This window comes from Lissotriton vulgaris, chromosome 9, assembly GCF_964263255.1.
Source record: "Lissotriton vulgaris chromosome 9, aLisVul1.2, whole genome shotgun sequence".
Lineage (NCBI taxonomy): Eukaryota > Metazoa > Chordata > Amphibia > Caudata > Salamandridae > Lissotriton > Lissotriton vulgaris.
In genome coordinates this window covers 696188070-696208413 of record NC_141697.1, presented here as the reverse complement: position 1 = coordinate 696208413, position 20344 = coordinate 696188070, and the positions used below count along the sequence as shown (strand labels likewise).

Sequence of the window (20344 nt, the reverse complement as noted above, 5' to 3'; positions counted from 1 at the left end):
AGTAAAATAAAACACTTTGGTGTGGCCAGTATTTTTTGGGTGGTGGGACAGGAGGAAACAGGGAGGGAGTAAGGTGTGTGAGGAGCAACAAAGACAAAAGTGGCTGTGTGAAAAAAGGGCTATGATGCGGCCAGTGCTGGCTGCATCATATCACCTTTTTTTCTAATTAAAATTAGAGGCGGGAAGCAACACAGGGGGTAGGCGGGCAACACATAGAAAAAGGGAATCTGGGAAGCAACATGAAGAGAGATGGGTTATAGGCAAGAGAGTTTGCATTTTGGGGCAACATGTAAAACACTGTGCAAGGGTGTCTGCATTGGCGCTAGGCTGCCGAAATGGCACCAGCGCAGGGAGAAAGAACAGGAGTTTATTGGATAAATACAGTGCTTTCCTGCTCTTTCCCTGTAGCTCATGGCAGCGCAGCAAGGTAACTTGCTGTGCTGCCCTGCGCCACCATTCCCGTAAATATGCCGTAAGTGCTCACTTCCGCCTACCTCTAATCATAAGGTGCCCTTATGGCTTTTGTTGTTATAGCTGACCTGTGACTCAATGTTGCAATCATAACTTCCAATGTTATAGTCAAAATTAGAATTGATTTCTTTGTAATAGAAATTTTGTGGTGCATTCATAGTTCAAGCATTGAGGCTCTAGTGAATTCTTTCAAGATGCATTTTAAAGAAGAAAAACACGAATTCTAGAAAGTAATGTAATTTTTGTTTTCATTACAGAATTTCAATGGATGGCAAAAAGAGGAAAAATTATGGCTGGAGGTAAAACATCTAGAGAAAGCTCAGCTCTGCCAACAATGTACAATAAATCAGACTTAACAAGAAGAGGCCGCTTTCAATATCGTTTCACAAGTGCATGTGAAAATGTTACATGCAGTCCATGTATTCCTGTAAACACGTCAGCAGTGACTATCACCCCAAACAAAGCTCTGTTGTCCACAGAAAGTACATTGCTGGAAACTACAGCCACAAGTCAGTCAATGACGTCACCTCAAACAAGCATGGATGGCGGTGGTATCATTTCTCAGTCAACATACCATGCAATTGAAGTGACTGCATATCCGACCGCAGTAACAAGCATTTCCACTGGCACCCCAACAATATTCAACATCACTGGGAATTCGGCAAGTGCTAATACTGATACAAACAAAACAGCCACTCCAGCAAAAAGCAGCAGCATTCGGACCTCAACAACACCATATAATACTGAATATTCCAGTGTGGCTACTGAAACTCCATCAACAACAAACGATTCCAGTGGGATGCAATTTCCAATTTTAACTCCTACCACAACATTCTCAGCATATTTTGTTAGCTCGACCATCAATACTTCCCCATCCTTTACAAGAAGGAGAACCATAACTCAATCAGTCATTACTGGTATAGTTAGTCACACCATATCATCAATGACCAACCCCACCTTAAAAACCCCTTCAGCCCTAACACCATGCAGAGGAAATCATCCACTACCAAGAAGAACCCCAAAAAACCTTCACCCATCAGCCCAAGTTCTAAAAATACTTCGAAAATCAAATCTACGACCGGTGTCTCCCCTGGGAGATCACCTAAAAGAAACATGTTCTAGAAATTACCAATCACCTGTAATCCTCCTAAGGCACCATCACAAACTAAAAGAAGTCCCTAGATCACATCGAAAATCAGCACCACTTCTGAAATCTGATCAACTCCCAACAGCAGTACAGCCAAGACCACAAACACCTTTAAAGCCATTAAAACACTGTCAGAAATTAAAACTACCTAACATTGTCCATCACCCACAAAACCAGAAAAAGAAATGCCACAAGTCAATAGAATCAAGGCGTAAAATACCTCATAAACAACATACAGTAGAGGCAAAACCTAATCCAAAAAAAATTCGTGGTTCACAACACTATGAAAAACCTCCCATTACCCATAAAAAATCACAGACACCACCAAGATCTAAAGATCAAATATCCCCATGCTCAAGACCCCATACACCAACACCATCAGGGCAACAGCAACAAACATCAACTCCGCAGCAAACAACTTTGTCAACAAACACAAGCCATTTGGAATTCACCACAACCAACAGCACAAGCAACACAACACTCTCACAAATACCAGTCTCTGTCAATGATATAACACAATTGACACTGTCTACCACTGCCACAATATTACCATTGTTAACAATAAATCCACCCTCTCTTTCCTTATCTTCCATGACAATAGGACACGTCTCAACTCAATCAGTAATTACTGGATTAGTCAGTAAGACTCTGTCAACAATGACCAACTACATTTTTAGCACTTCTCCACCAACAACAACATGTCGAAGAAACTATCCTCTGCCAGCAAGACCACCAAAGCCCTATCAGCCATCAACACATGTTTTAAAACCACTTGAAAGAAGAAGTCAAGGACAAATAACTCCCCCTGGAGATCCCCTAAAAGCAACTTGTTCTATAAACTACCAACCTCCTACAATCCTTCTAAGAAACCATCACAAACCAAGTAAAATCCCTAGATCCCATAAAAATTCAGCACCATTTCTGAAACCCCATCAACATCCATCAGCATCACAGCCAAGAGCACAGCGACCCTTACCAGCATTAAGACTCTGTCAGAAGTCAAAACGTCCTGCAAAAATCCATATACCACAAAATGTACCACTAAGATGCCATCAGTTACTAGATTCAGCGAATAAAAAGCATAGTAAAGGGCAAGCAATGGCTGCAAAATCTAATCAAAAAGAAATGCCTGGGTACAGGCACAATAAAAAGCCACCTATCACTCATCAAAATCCATTGACACCACCAAGATCTAATCATCAAATATCATCGTGCTCAAGACCACATATACCCACAACAACACAATCAGGACATCAGTCTCAAAAACCAACCCCACAGGTAAGAACTCCATTAACCACTGTTAATCAATCGGAACTAACAGAATCAAACAGTGCAAGCAACACAACACTCTTAGAAATACCAGTCACTTCCTTCAGTAACCCACTGATGACAACTACCCCTAATGCTCAACTGACACCCTCCAGTACTCCACACACAACCATCAACAGTGCTGGCCAAACAAATGGCAACACAGAGACTTTGCCAACAAAACACATCACACAGCACTTCAGCAACACCACCCATACCACATTACTGCTAACCGCTACTGTTACTGAAACATCCACAACCTACACAGTCAGCACTTCTGGCACTTCTTTTAGTGCCCCAACAGAAGCGATTATAACCAATATGTTTTTGCCAACCACTACTTGTTTGTCCATCATCTGTCCTGTATGTCATTTATCAACACCTGATACATCACCATCCAACATACCACCTGAGAGCCCAACAACAGGATATAGCACAGAAAGTCCCTTTTCTCCTGTTTCTACCACTATGAATTCTGCCAGTAGAGTCAATGAACCAACTTCCAGTGAAAGAACCTCCAAATATTATACTGGGACGACCACAAATCCTAGATCCAGCAGTACAGCTATGGTTTCAAGTACTCAAGCTTCCACCACTGGCGCAACTTCTCTGAGCTCTTCGTCTACTGCTGATCATCCCACGGGGAGTCTTCCAGGTATAGATTTGCATTTTTATATGTTATACTTCAGTGAGTTGTGAGTAGAACCATTTATTTCAATGCAACTTTAAATGTTGACGTATAGATCTTTGACATTAGGAGAGGCTCCTTTGGTCCTCATTTTCACCCCCTTGGTCCAAGATCACTGTTTTGTCAATCTATGCATTGTTACAACAAGGTCTGCTTGAATCCTTAAGGAGAATTTCAAAGCACTATCAGGCTATTCTCAAAAAACCCATAAAACTACAGGTGGAGATTTCGACCTATGCTTAAACATAGTTTTACATTTTTTTGTTACTCACCAACATTCTTAGGAGTACACCTAGAAAGCTGCACCAGTCTCAGGTTTCAGGGCGTACTACTAGAAATGTTATTTGACTGCTTTTGTGGGTTCCTAATCTCACTGGCCAGGACATATCACAGCAATCTACACGGGGCAAATGGAACCCCCTGTGCAAATCTTTAGGTTTGCCCACAGGGACAACATACTTCTCTATGTAGAAAGCTCTTTCTCTATACTGGGGGTTATTTGTTCCATGTCCCGTCCTTTAAGGGGGATAACTCAGTCCCTAGGCAGCAATAACTCGCAGACACTTTCCAAGGTAGAAAGGAGTCGAAGAGCTATTTGGGACCATCCACAAACATAAGTTTTTGGGCATTCCCAAACTGCCAAGGCAAACCATAAATTGGACAACCCACTCCACACCTCTTGATTGGGATTTACTAATGCAGATTTTTCTGCACTCATAGCAGATAAAGTCCACTGTAGTAAATAGACCGACCCTGCACATTTAGATATAATAACGAAATATAACAATGTAAACATATTTGAAATAAAATATGTATTTATTTATATATTAAATTAAAAGTAATGTAAAAAAAACTAATTTCGTATTACCAAATCAATCTAAATAATTTAAAACACTTCCTTCCTACTATCCAAAACACCCACAAATAAAACGATTTAAAAAATCTATCAATACAATATTATTATTATTAAATCAATTTTACTTGAAACAATTGAAACTAAAACAAATAATATTTAAAACAAAAAATATATATACAATCAACGAATTAACAATTAATTGCATCAATAACAATTGAATTAGCCCAATTCTGAGTAAATACACTGCAGCGAAATGAGAATCCATGCATTTAGCATTCATGGATCTTAGCATGCCTTTTGACTGTGTCAATCGGTCAAGATTATGGCAAGCACTATTGGATATGGGGATGTGGGAGTCATTTGTACATCTCCTGGCATCGATGCACATAAAAATCAGGTTCAAAGTAAGGTTAGATCAAAGTAGAGAGTTCACAAGGTAGATTCACATTGGGCATGGGTTGCGACAAAAATGTGTGCTTGTCCCTTTGCTGTTCATCTTGTATTTGAATAAACTAGGCACCCATTTCAAAACATGCACGCCAGCGTACCCGATGCCCAGTTTTGCTATGTGGAGATGATGCAGTTTTATTGGCATGCACACCCAGAGCTCTGCGATTGTTGGTCCACTCATTTGTGGAATTCATGGACACCCTTGACTTGGCGACACATTTTTCTGCATCTTTTGTCATGGCTTGTAGCCCAAAGTGCACCCCATTAACAGGCAATTCGGTAGGAACAACCACCTTTTCAACACTAATACATTCTGTTATCTGCGGGTGGTTTTAAGTTCCACTGGGTCACGGACACCAAATAAAGTTGACCAGAGAACCAAGTTATCTAGGGCAGTTGGTTCATTGTTTACCCTCCTGGGGGGGGCGAGTGTTTGTTCCTACGCTCCAAATTTACTCCATGGAACTTATGGGGCGGGAGGGCATTAGGGATCCCTCAGCAATCCAAATAAAGACACATTGCTATTACCGAAACTTTTATCTGTCCACTCAACCTCACATTTTATTTGTCATGGCAAGTTGGAGCTAAGCTACATCAGTGATAGTGTGCCAATCTACCCCCCATGCGTGTGGCTTTCGATCTGGAAAAACAAACGATGCAACAAAAGACTATTCAGCTTGTGATAAAGTTCTCGATATTCCCTGGTTAGCATCTGTGAAAACATCTCTGCAATCTATTAGCCTACCTCAGGCATTTAACAACATCAAAACATGTGCTACACTGGGCAGGAAGAAAGCTAGATCATCACTGCGAACCCCTGCCTAGGAGAAAAGGTTAAGAGCCAAAACCTTGATAATATCTATTTCGATGTATTTGTTAGCAAAGGCTGACAACACTCTCAGGAATTATCTATGTCATGGTAGATGGAGATGAGAATGCTCCTTAATGTTTAGCATTTGGGTAGAATGAATAAAATACTTCATTTGCTTTCCGTCAAGTTTTCACAAAACTTAGAATCGCTTGTATGCCCAGGCAATAAATAGTTTAAACATGTTACATTTTGCTTTTTTCCTGTGGGTTTTACCGGAAATACTCCAAAATGTTTTTAATGCCTTTTATTAAATCTGGAAAATTAACTCATTACATTCAGTTATTGCTCTTCTTTAAAACAACTTCATGATGAGAAAATATGTTTTTATATAAGTCTGTTTTTACAGGCCCCTGTACTCCCGAGACATAGAATGCACCTTTATTAAGTTGGTATTTTTTCAACTGTATGGGTGTAGCCCAGAACTATGCCCTGTAGTTCTGCTTTAGATGCACACATCACTTTATGCAGGATTTATTTTGTATGTTCTAATCTTTTATATGCGTTTAATTTGATATGAATACTGTAATTAATTGGTGCATAACAGGTAAGTAAACATATAAATAAATAAAACGAATTTTGTTGCACGCGCTGCATCGCATTTGGTAATGCAGTGCACACAACGAAGTTCGTTTTATTTATTTATAAGTTTACTTACCTGTTATAGTCCGTGATCCATACATTACAACCCCCCACCCTGCCCCTCCCCTCCCTACGTCACCGCCCTGCAGTTACACCTACTACCGGCCGTGCCTGGTAATAATAAATACAAATTATTCAATCTAATGAATTTTAATTGCACATTCAACATTATAAAAACTATACTAAAGTGTTTCCAATATTTATTTCATTAAATAATTCACATACATACATATTAATTAATTAGCATAGCAAATTATTTAAAAATAAAAACAATAATTTATATTTTAAATAACTACCCACCCTAATCCCCTACAAATCCAACAACCCACTCCTAAATTAAAAATTACATGAAAAAATTGTACATTCCACATTAAAAATGGCAAATTATACTAAAAACAATTATTATCATAACACAAACATCTACGAGTAATGTAATAACGACATAAATTAGATTCATGAAATTTAATATAACTATATTGTATAAAACAAATGTTCCGAAACTAGAATATATACCTTCAATATGAAATTCTTACCTTTTGTATTCTGTCCCACAAAATATTTGAGTTAATGTCATTTTTGATATCATATTCTGGGGTCACAATATTTTGAATTCAATATTTTGGTGGAGTACCGCTTATTCAGTTCATCTCACCAAGGCATCATGCAGTCTCTTTTTTCACGAAATGCTTTACAAGGGAATCACAATATCTTATTGTCAGATATTCATTCTGGATTAAATAATACTTGATACTTTTTCAAAATATTGACAAAATATGCTCTAACAAGTTCTGATCAAAAGGTGTTCAGTCAACACTGATTTGCATTGTGCCAAGCATTGCAAAATAAGAAAACAGTTATTTTCACTTTGTAAACATAGAATATTTAGATTGGCTAAACAAAAATCTGCATAATTGAGTGTAATTGTTGAAACAGCAATATCCAATTAGAAGGAAGTGGGCCAAAAGAATAGTAATTATCAACCTAATCATTTTTGAGCATCGATATCTAAGCAGAAAGAGTGACCTGAAATAATCCTCTTGATTGTCTTACTATAGCTCCAATAGTTTGCATGGATCTAAGTGTAAAGGCTATTCTTATTCAGAAACAGAACTATTTAAAATCAGGTAAATTCCATCTATTTAAAATAAGTTCCAGAATGGTGCGAAGTACTACCAGAGTTCCAAAAATACCTCACAAAACACCTTCCTCGAATAAAAAGTATAAACTTCTGGAAATGCAATTTCCTTGACTGCCCAGTGTTTACCTTTATAAAAAGCAATTAAGTTAAGTGAATATTTCTAGCACTGGAAAGAAAGAAAAGACATTGAAGCAGATGACAATATATTTTACAACAGTTAAGACATATTCTGGCTGTTACGAATATTACTTCAATAGATGTGAAGTGTGTTGGCTTTATAAAATATAAAGTGGACAGTGATTTTATAGTCCTCTTTGACTGTACAAAAATTCAGGAAGAGACTGATAAACTTGGCTTTGCATGTTTACCTTTGGTTCCCCTCGATCAGCTGCTAGTTTCTTAGATATTTGTGGAATAAAAGAAAACTGGAATTTGGGATGTATTGGACAAGTTAGCCTACAACTGTGAAGTGTGGTTGATGAAAAGAGTAGATTCTAATTGGAGAAGAAAGCTAAGACAGTGCTCCTAATACGACTGAGTTAAATGTAGAATCATGGAATGTATTATGTTTAAATTGACAAAAATGTTGCCATAGTGCCTGTCATTGATTAATCAAAAATATAATATTGCAGGAATCATGCAAGAGACTTGGACTGTGGATAAGTACTTTCATGATGTTAATATACCTTTAGGTAAACCGGCATCAAACACAATTAAATGTAAAAGTAAAGTGAGTGGTCACTAAGTTACCTTGGAACCTTGCAGTTTGATAGATTTTGGAGCGACGTATATAGGGGCTGATTACGATGTCGTGCAGAAAGGCTCCAACCGACAGTCGGATTCTCCTAGACTGTTTTGGAACCCTTCTGCCGGACTCTGTCGGCTTGGAAACTGACTGACTGATTATGATGTTCGCGGTTGGATTGTAAACCACACAGTCTTACCGAATCAGTTCAAACTGGCTTTCAGAGTATCCGTGTTTGTCGGACTCGCACCCTACAGCTCTACGGACAGTGTTTCCTACCGAGCGATTATGATGCCGGTTTCCAACAGCCTTTACGAGTTGGCCTGAACGACACGGAAAGGCTGTAGGAAACTGATTTGAGGGGCCCCTAGCAGGCTCCCCTTCATCCTGCGGCCTCTGGTTGTGGGCCGAGGGGGTACCTAAGGGACCCCCTCAAAAACCATGAACTCTGTGGCAGGGACCATGGGGTTGTTGCAACAGGGCGCAGGATTTTCCATACACAACACATTTCTCCATAGAAGCCAGTGTTGTCGGTCGAAACAGGCTCCCATTGGACTTAATGGGAATCCGACACAGTGTTCAGTCACATCTTTATCGGTCGGGCGGAACTGCCAACTGGAAGTCAGTCAGTTCCGATTCTGAGATGGAGTCGGACGGAAAGTTTCTTCACTACATCGTAATTGGTACCATAATGTATAAGGAACTGGTCTTGGTCAATGAGAGGAATTTTGAAAGTTATTTGCTGTTTTTTAAAGCTAAGTTGCTCCATTTCAGATCTAATTATCAAAATGCTCATTAACTTTTGGTGGAGGGTAATTTAAATGTAAAATTAGGTCTTCAAGAATTTGAAGATCAATCAGGGGAATTTTCGTTGTGCTGTGATTGCTTCCTGCTAAGCTGAAAAATGAGGGAAAGTGTTATTTGAACTTTATCATGGGCATATTAATGCTCAATTTTAGATAACTAGCCCTCTGGTAAAACTTTTATAATATAAAATGTAAGCATTCAATTGACTTTGTATTTGTTTCTCCCAAGTTCTTCTCCTTTTGTAAAGATTTCCACTTAATTGAGGATGATGACAGTGATCACCTACCAATCTCAGTATCCTTACATTGATAATCTGGGATGAAAAGTATATCTTCCATGGTTAGAGTTTCAGGGATGGATTCACAAAGGAAAAGTTAGACCAGAAGTCTAACTTAGACCAAAAGACTAACTTTTCTACTTTTCAGGTATTCACAAAGGTAAAGTTAAACCAAAAGTCAAAATTAGAGCAAAAGTCTAGCTTTACTCGTAGTAACTTACCTTTGTGAATACCAAAGAGTAGTAAAGTTAGACGTTTGGTCTAAAGTTAGATTTTGGGTCTTGCTTTAACTTTGTGAATAGGGTCCAGAGTATCCAAAATGACTTACAATTCACTGTCATGAATTACCTCTAAATACATTTGTGCCACTTCAGATGCTGCCAGAAAACTAGCCAATAAGAGATAAAATGAGTATCTTCTTCTGGTAAGAGCATATAATTAAGAAGGAGTAGGAATGTATGCATATAACAATGAATATTGAGCTAATCATTTACAAGAAGGGCCTCATATATGTCAATACGTTTAACTCCTGGTTGGATAAAGAGTGTGAAATAGTAAAAAGAACAAAATGTCAGGCCCTGCGATTACTCAGGCAAGTGCAAAGTGATACAAATATAATATTTTGGAAAGAAGAACACAGCAACACTATAGCAGTGGCAGCCAGTAATTTGAGCAGGGAGGGTGTCTGGCGGGCTACATATGCACACATACACAGTCATTCACACCCATGCATTCACAGATGTGCACACACATACACCCATTCACACCACTCACTCCCAAATATTTATTCATACATGCATGCATGGATGCGTCAAACATTAAAAAAGTCTTTCAACAAATCTGCTGCAACTCTCTGGAAGGGAAGCCTTGGGGGGTTGTTGCTGCCACTTTATCTCATTGGCTAAGAGGCAGCAGTCCCTACCTTGTCACAGGGTGGAATGGAGTCAGTGCGAAGTGCTGACCCCTCCCCACTCAGTGACGAAGTGCCAGTGATAGACATTTGGCCCTGGGAACTTGCAGGGCTTAAAACTGAAGTGCAAAGGTCTGAGGCTATCAGTGACTCTCTTCCTCATTATGAGAGGGAGGGCTTTGAGGTTCTTTGCCAGTCTGAAGAGGTCACACCCACAGGAACTATGACATCCTCAGCCCGGCAAAGTTCTGCTCAGGCAGCCAACGAGCATGCACCTTTAGAGCGTGTCTAGCTTCAGGCTGCTTGACCTTAACAAGAAGTGTGTTTGTCAGGCTAACCTGTGTTCAACCTGATAGACACTCTTCTTGTCAGGAAAACGGAGGGGGAGCATGAACCCAGAGCTCTAAGGATGGGCACCATCTGTTCCATAGGATCATAAGGGAAAGGAAAGTCACGTTTTAACATTAAAACTGGGAAAATGTGTCAACTAAACTCCAGTTAGGTTATTCTAGTTGGTTTTGGCAACAAATACATATGGGTATACATGTTATTAATTTATCATTAGAGTGTAAATTATGGTTTTTTCTTAGTATAATTGTTTTCTACCAGTTTGTCGGAACTCAGAGTCCCTAATACAAAGCTTTTCATATAGTCCTGATGAACAGTTAATAAAGTCTTCAACTATTAGAGCAAAGACAATTAAGCTTATGAATCGTCTGGAACAGATATTATTCCAACATGCATTTAGAAAAGAAATCCCGATTGGTGGGCTTCTCAGCTTTAAATTGTATTAAACAATAATCCAGAAAGGAACACTTCCTCACACTTGGAAGAATGGATAAATAAACAGAGTTTCAAAAGGTAATAAAAAAGATCCTGCAAGGGGGCAGAGCTTGCCTGAACTCAAGATGGCTGTGTAGCGTGTAAGCTGCGGCTCGCCATCTGAAAATCCATTCAATATCTTGCATCTGAGCTGACTGCTAATCCGAAAAAAAAGGAAACTGAAGCACCGGAATGGAAGACCTGTCGGACGATCCACTTGCGGGCCCTCGAGGTTGAGTGACTGTCCGATATCCGTTGGGCGGAGGAAACCGGATTGCGACCTTCTGACGCTGGCGATGCACCAGGGTGAGTGGTGCACCTGTAGCTGGGCAGCGTAAGCTCGCGGGACCTGAGGATGCACAACTGAAGGAGATGCAGTACGTGCAGAGCTGCAAACCAGAGGGGAGAAGCGCACCTCTTCTCAGACCTCGTGCTGCCTGGGGAATATGCAGAGAGAGAGAGACTTGGTCTGACAGCGTTGTGAAGCGCTTCACCACCATTGCGGGAATATCAAGATGCCTTTGAGCAGAGGTGAAGGGGCAAGGAACAGCCACAAATAACACAGGTACCACTGAACTGAGTGACTAGGGCAAAGCGCAATGCCCAGCTGATTTGAGGAGCGCCTCCCCCCGAAGACTGGAACAGGTGCGGCCTCCTGTGGTGCACTCATCGAACAGCCACCATGTTGATGAGCTGAGTAGCAGTTAAAGAAGGGCTAGTGCAGCGACCGACAAAACAGGGAGACTGAGTTCCCATACTCTGACCCAATACTCAGTAATATTCGCACTGCAACTGCAAACTGTGCAAGGAATAAGTGGGAATATACACAGAAGGGAGAATTGACAGGAAGAACGCATGTCCGTCCCAATTGGCGACCTAGCCAGAAGCCTCCTCTAATACCGGACAGCAGTACAACGGAGGGGGTGCAAGGTGTGTACTAGCAGCACAATCAGCTGGGTTCCCCGAACCCCAGGGTACGAGAACCAGAGAACAATACTGCCTCTTGCTTCGTAGAAGCACTGACACTCTAGATCCGGGCCTGTGTCAGAAATACTAATCCCTGAGATAGAAGACTGAATTTTAATTGGCACCACCTGGGATTGCATGGCAGAACCAGGCTAGTGTGAAGGCAACGGTGACAGCCCTTGAAGTGCACAAGCACCGAAATCACACATAACAGCATTGGCCGAAGACTAGGCCAGGCACAAAACGTAGTCTTGGCCATGGGCAAGGTGGATAAAAGGCAGCCTAAAATTCACTTCGAGCAGAGAAAGACAAGGCTGAGAGACTCAGAAGCAGAACAAGCAGCTGATCAGCACACTAAAATGTCAGAGCTAGCGGAGGAAGATAAACGTCAAATCCTTGCAGCAATGCAAAAGAGCTTGACCACCATCAACTGTAAACTAGACTCTTTTGCGTTACTGCATGGATCGTATGACTAAGCGTATGGACAAGCAGGCTGAGAGGCTCGACATGACGTAGAGGCGAGTGACGAAAGTAGAAGAAGCCCAGACAGAGATGGATACTGAACAAAAGCAGATGGAGAGACTGCTCAGCCCATTACAATACATGGCAGAAGACTTGGAAGCTCGATCCCGGAGGAGCAACATCTGAATCACAGGCCTTCTGGAAACCACCAGTATGGACAACATGGAAATATATGTGGAGGAGCTACTGGTATCGCTATTGGTCCATCAGACCTTCTCGCCAGTGCCAGGAGCAGCGCCAAGGCCCATAATTGCTAAGTTATTGAACTATAGGGACAGAGATGTAGCTCTGAGTGTTGCTAGAGAGAAGCGGACTCTGCAACATGAAGGCTCCACAATCTCCCTTTTCCCTGACTTTACGATGCGGGTACAGGAGGCGTGGAGGCACTTTTCCCACATGAAGAGACAGCTGCAAGAGCAGAACTTGGTCTACCCCATGTTGTACCCAGCACGCCTATGGGTTATTAGGAAAGGAAGATCGAGGATGTTCACGGATCCCAAGCTTTTGCAGAAGGCTGTTAAGGAATGGTCGAAGAAAGGAGAGAGTCGTAAAGAAACAGATGACTACGAGGGTGCTCAATAAGGGATTCTTGACGATCACGACTAAATGAAACTCCATATAAAATAGCAGCTAAGATCTTGATTCTTTGAGTGGGAGGGGACTTTCCTGTTTCCAGCCGCAGCCCGTGGAGGAAGTTTCGGTGGGGCGGAGAGGCGGGGCGGGGGAGGGGCAGGGGGTGTTAAAAACTGGAGTATGGATAATTGAAGGTAAATAAACAATTTAATCAATAAAATTAATTTCGTAGCACACCCTGCATCGCATTTTGCGATGCAGGGCGCACTACGAAATTTGTTTAATTAATTACATTGTTTACTTACCTTCAATTATTCATACTCCAGTTTTTAGCACCCCCCCCACCCTGCCTCTACCCCGCCCCGCCTCTCTGCCCCACCGAAACTCCCTCCACGGGCCGTGGCTGCCTGTTTCCAAGTAAATACACAGGCGGGGGAATGGGTGATGTTAAAAGGGTCAGTGCAGAACCTTAAAATGGATAAAGATAGAACACCAGACAATGCTGTAATCAGCCTGGTGACTCAATTCGCACATTTTCTCATGGTGTGAGTTTTTTTTTAATGTTATTCAGAGCTGTCAGTCAGATATGCAATACAAGTTAGATGGCAAACAGAGTAGATGGCTAAACTACAGAGGGAGAGTAAAGGGCGAGCTGGCAACATCCACCCATGAGTGTGAACCACATCACAGCGATAAGCCGGAAATGTTCGTTGTTTGAAACTGTCACATGGGATCCTTGTAAAATTGTTGTGGAGAAGGAGGGGGAACTCAAGGATGCAAAGTTTGGGTGTGCATGGCGTGGGAGAGGCGTTCAGAGACCTAATTTCTTGGCAAATACTATTACGAAGCAGCTTAACCTTAGTATGCACAACACATTGCGCAACAATGGAGTGCAAAGGGTCAGTACGTTAGATATACACAGAGCAAGATCGATGAAAAAATCTAAACATGGTGTAGACACAGACCAGTAGTGTAAAAATGTTAACATGGAATGTCCGCGGTCTCAACGATTATAGGAAATTGAGGAAAGTATCTGCTATCTTACTCGACATGGCATAGATATTGCACTATTGCAGGAGTCACTCTTGCCCACCAATAGTAGAATGTTGACAAGTAGATGTTTACAGGATGATATACATGCAGCAGGATTCACTATACATGCCAGAGGTGTGATTGCATGGGTAGATCGGAAATGCTGGATTAAGATAGAAGCGCTGGAAACAGACTCATAGTGTAGATTCGTCATCTCTATATGCTGCGGGATGGGGTTGAACTTAGCCTTAATGAACATATACAAGCCACACTTTTACACAGACTTGCTGGCAAGGTTGCTCAAGTATAGGGACCTTCCCCAGCTCTGTGGGGAGGCAATTTTAACTGTGCTGGACACGTAACTTGACCGCTCGGGCGGCGCTATATAAAAGGGGGTACCACAAATAATCCGACCACATCTGGGGAAATAAGTACATGTAAATACAAACAATGCGATGGAGCAAATATTATACACAGTAAATCGAAGGAAATCTTAAATTATTCCTTCCAACGAGATTCACTCTCATATTAATCATTAATAAATCAGTCAATATCATGGACAAAAGGCAGTTTCAACACATGGTTTTTTATATTTGTCTGATATGCAAAGAAAAAAAGGGGGGTAGTTACACCATTTTTGTATTTACTATATATAAATATATATACACTTGTATATCATATACAAAATGTCCTTTTTAATTTTTAACTCAAAATATAAATCAAACAAAATAGGAATATATCATCTATTCCCTATTACCCTATTGGTAGATCTGGATGCTCTCACTTTTTTCGAAAAAGAGCATTCCGTTTAACAAAGGTTGCACTAAAATGAAGTTATCAGAGAAACACAACTCCAGCCTCTAAACATTTAGTACTTTTTGAATCTTGTTTCATATAACTTTAATTTCAAGAGGGCTCCTTCGATTTCTAAGGTCGACGTGTTTCAGCCCAACTCGTTTTGGGCCTCATCAGGACTAGGGTGTATAAGGATATCTTTCGATAAAGACCCCTGAAAAATAAATGTACTGTCTTACCTACAAGTATTTACACAAAGATACACAAATATTTACATATATAAACAATTATATACACACACAAATATATACACGGGAACAATATGGCCATATTGGCCATATATATAATATGTATTCCTCTCTCGAGGCGGCACTCTGTGATAGAGTACTAAATGTTAACCATGCATAACTAGGCACCAGGGAGTGACAACTAGAAAGAACTCTACTGCCATAGACCCGACACAGCGTCCCTCAGTAGCTGCCAGGGTTATCCTAGACGTGACTGGTCAGCTAGATTTGTGAGATGAATGGAGGACGCGCTCGCCCGGACTGGGTGGGTACACCCATTATTCAGCTTATCATGACTTCCACACCAGAATTAATTATTGGCTCTCCTCTAGGAAGTTATAACCTCAGATCTGGACATGCAAGATTCACCCTGTACTTACTCCAACCACTCCCCGATAATGCAAGTTGTGGATTGCGCACAGTAGTGTATTCCACCTTTCACTTGGAGGTTCCCACCAAATTCACTGCACGACAATGTCTTTAAAAGAGAGATGGCTGAAGCCATAGAAAATTTCTTTGAGGTAAATATGGTCTCAGTAGACAAGTTTTCTACGGTATGGGACACATTCAAGGTGTACATACAAGGGATCACTATGGCCAAACACTCAGGGGTCCTTCAAGCGCTTAGAAAGCGACCTTTAGATTTGGAAGGTAGATTGAGAACGCTAGAGCAAGATTTCCTTGCAAAGACAGACGACAGTGGGAAGGAGGAGCTTTAGGTAACATTAAAGGATTACCATGACACAGCCGATGCAGACGTCAAACATTTGGGTAAATATGCTACGGCCCGCAACTATGGGGAAGGAGAAAGACCGGGTATGGTCCTGGCCTCTCTATTGAAGAAAAGATGAGCGATGACGGGAGTGGCAGAAAATCATTCAGAAGACGGTGAGGCATTTACAGGCCCTACCACGGTATCCAACAGATTTAGAGCTTATTATTCCTCTCTATATAGTGCTATAGTGACAGCGGGCGACAATGAAATCCTAGACTACCTAGAGCACATTAAACTACCATGGTTGACTGACAAGTATAGAGAATATCGCATGAGCCCACTAGAAGCAGAGGAAATTAGAGTAATGGTAGCTGAAATGAGGATGGGAAGCGCCCCAGGTATAGATGGACTAACTGTTTCTTTTTACAAAGAATTTAAAGATTTACTTATACCGCATTTAAATTAATAACATTATTTGAGGCGATGCGTGAAGACGGGCAGATGCCCCCCTCAATGAGAGAAACGTTAATAGTGACAATATTCAAAGCAGAAAAATCCCCAAATGAGTGCTCATTGTACCGTCCTCTCTCGCTCCTAAATGTAGACACAAAAATATATGCCAAAATATTAGCAAATCGACTTGCCCCTCTGATACCGCAGCTGTTGGTACCAGAGCAGGTTAACTTTGTTAAAACCTGACATGTAACCTGAGAACAGTGTTCGGAGCAATACAACACACTAGGCCAGAAACAAAAGCTGTAACAGTGTTTTTAGACATGGAAAAAGCGTTCGATTCAGTGGAATGGGCGTTTATGAAACAAGTGTTGGTGCGGCTGGGTTTGGGAGATGTATTTTTACAAATAGTTGGAGTCCTGTACAATTCACCCACAGCCAGAATGAGAATTGGCAACATGGTCACGGACTCTATTATGATAACTAGAGGCACACACCAGGGATGCCCACTATCAACGATATGATATGCTTTAGTAGCAGAACCCCTGGCTTGCACCCTCCGCGAGTACCATAGTTACAGAAAAATAGCTTTCCAGGTCATAATCGAATTGTCTCAACATATGCTGATGATACACTGCTATATATAAGAGACTTTGAAAATAATTTGTCGCCAATACTTCATGAGGTAGTTAAATATGGAGAGTTGTCAGGGCTCAAGGTCAACAGGCCCAAATCAATCATTTTCCCTCTAACCCCAGCAGTTGAGCCTTTTGAACCTGACTATCCTTTACAATGGACAACTGAGCCAGTGTGATATCTGGGTGTGAAGGGTCATACAGACTCAGAAATGGTCTTTAAGGAAAACTATGGGATGGCAGTCACTAAATTAGAAGAGGACGTAGAGTGCTGGTACCGTCTACCCCTGTCGCTAGCGGGCGAGTGTCAATAATGAAGATAGTTACACTACCTAAGTTCTTGTTTTTATTCACAAATATTCCAATCGTCATCCCAAGAACCTTTTTTAAAATGATCACATACCTATTAGTTAAGTTAGCCTGGTTATGGAAAGCACGCAAGGGTTAGGTGGGACATAGTTACGCTCCTATATAGCATGGTGGGGCTGGGAGCCCCAGACCTGGATTTGTATTATAGCACAGCGCAAAGCTCACATGCACACTACTGCATGCATGAGACCCCTCGACTTCCCCACATTTAGATTGAGCAGATGGCGGCAGGTCTCTTCCCCCTACCAGCCCTACTTTTAAAACCCCCTATCCGTAGAACCGGGGTCCTGGACTTAGTCAACGTGACCGCACATGCCTGGAAGCATTTACTAAAACTGCAAGCTAGAGCCATACTGTGCTCCCCACTGACACAACTGAAATGGTGCCATTTGTTATCGTTATACAGTGAGAAGGGAGTTACTCGCGCTTTAGAACCCATACATATTAAGACTATAGGAGACATGTTTCTGGAGGGCAAAGTGAGAATGTGGGCTGATGTTGAGGCCGCAGGGCACAGCGCCCACAAGATTCCACTATTGTAGGATGAGACAAGCATTGAAGGAGATGTTAGGTACTGAATTAGCAGAGCCACCGGATGTGGCTGCCCTCACATACATAATAAAGTCTGACACTCCAGTGAATATAGTTTCTGACATATATAAAATAATGCAAGAGTACCGGAAAGACCACCACACCAAAGCCAGGCTGAATGGCAGACAGATTTGGGAGAGATCCTAGATGATAAGACGTGGCAATATTGTTGTGAGCGCATAAAACATATCGCCTTGAATGGGCGCCATAGATTAATTCATTTAAATTTTTTAAACAAGGTATATTACACCCTGGAAAAATTGCACAGGTACGGATTGTGTGATACAGCAGAATGTGAATGCTGTGGAGAAAACACAGCAGGCTTTTTACATTTTGCTAGTTTATGTCCAGGGATTGCCAACTTCTGGGATTTATATTTAAAGCTTTGGGGGATATCACAGCCAAGACACTAGTCCCAGATCCCGCGCTAGCACTATTGGGCTACTCTAAAAACTTGCCGAAAGCAGTGCGGTGGTTAGCGGATATGGAGCTGTTACTAGCTGGGTGCAGAGTAGCGATCTTTGAGGCCGTGGTCCGACTCCCACAGTGGCATGCTGGTCCAAAGATATGGTATACTGCAGGGATCAATGACAGAATATCGACGGATCGCATATCAATCACCTACAAGAAGATCATGTACAGAATATCGATGGACAGAATATCGACATCCTATCCCTACAAAGGTAAGTACAACAATATGGAAACCAAAATATCGTTGTTTAAAATATAATTTTTTTAAATGTTTTAAAAATAATATAAAAATAATTAAATAATAAATATAATTAATAAAAACATAGGGGGCCATTAGGATGGCTGGCAGATTGCCCCTGCCGGGCCGGCGGTAGTCACCGCTGGCCCAGCAGGGGTGATCTGCCACCATTCACACCTCAAAGAACCCCACCATATTAGGATGGCTGGGGGTCCGTTGAGGACAGAAAAGACCATCCTCCGCTTTTCCGCTAGTCGACTCGTAGACCGGGCGTAAAACATAGTTAATATGGAGGCGGTGTCTGCAAAACAGTACCATCCATATTAAGATTACAGTGCAGATCAGTGTTTCCATGGCGTTGCCGCCATCGAAAGGCATGCAGTCTTAGCCATAGGGGCCCGTAGCGGGCCCCCATGAAGTTGGGGGTGGGGGGAGATCATGGGGGTTTCTATGGTACTCCCCTGCATTGGCATGGACAAGGTGGCAGGCACCGCGCGGGACATGCTACCATGTGCAGGCCAATGCTCAAGGTGCATTCCCAGCATTCTGGCGGGCGGTGCTGTGAGCACCGCCCACCACAATGCTGGGAATAGGGGATGCCACCGCCACAGTAGCAGTGGTATCCTAATTGCAGGTCCGGGACCGCCGCACCCCTCGTGGACTGTCCCGCATTCCGTTACGACGGGCATCGTGATGGACCACATATTTAGAATTATTTTAAAAAGTAAAAAATGTTAAATATTAAATATAATATAAAACAAATTAACATACATATTTCAAAAAAATTATTTGTATATTAACTTAAGAATATTAACCCTGTAATATAAATACAACAATATTATATATATATATATATTACCTACTGGCGGTCGCCAGTAGGTAGTTATAGTTAGGATTTTTTTCAATGAAAAATCTCAAAATTCTATTGTGAATAACTTTAGCGCCGGTTGACGAATCTGCCTGAAAATTTCCTCAAATTTGCCTCGCAGAGCTCCGATCCTTCCTTGAAAGTTTGGGGGATTCGTCAAGCGGGGGCCGAGATAAAAGTGGGGTCCCAAAACGTGTTTTCCCCATGTTAATTTCCATAGGGCGGTCAACCTCACTTTTAGCCCGAACGGCTGAATGGATTTCCACCAAACTTGGCAAAATTGTAGGGACTGGTACCCCGATATGCCTTTGCTATGTCTCAAGATATATGCTCCAGTGGTTACCTTTGAAAAAATATATATTGGGCTACATTGGGCTATATATATGGTAGAGCCCAAAGGTAGCCCAATGTAGCCCAATGTAGCCGAAAGATGGCCACCAGAGACCAAAAAAAAAAAATGTAGCCCAAATATCAGCCAGATGTAGCCCAACTAAAGCCCAATGACAGAATGTCCCAGAGTGTTCTAAAGAACAACTAGAGCGCTAACAGTCTTACTTATGACAAAAGTATGGCACACCTGAAGTCATCTTGATTGGAATAAAGTGTTAACACTTAAAACATTTAATTTGCAAAGGAACAAAATGAGGGGGTTCATTTTGCCATAGAAATTATGATTAGTGCTGAAGAAAGAAAAATTAGG

General features: G+C 41.5%; 1 protein-coding gene across 1 annotated transcript in view; it reads left to right on the top strand.

Moving 5' to 3' along the window:
- Positions 1-758: 758 nt before the first annotated feature.
- Positions 759-20344, top strand: part of LOC147692125 (uncharacterized) — a 277538-nt gene continuing 257952 nt past the window's right edge. Inside the window, exon 1 of the mRNA XM_086939499.1 lies at positions 759-3581. Within this exon, the coding sequence (XP_086795625.1) occupies positions 761-3581 (2821 nt within the window). The 5' untranslated portion in view covers positions 759-760. The remainder of the gene's footprint in view (positions 3582-20344) is intronic.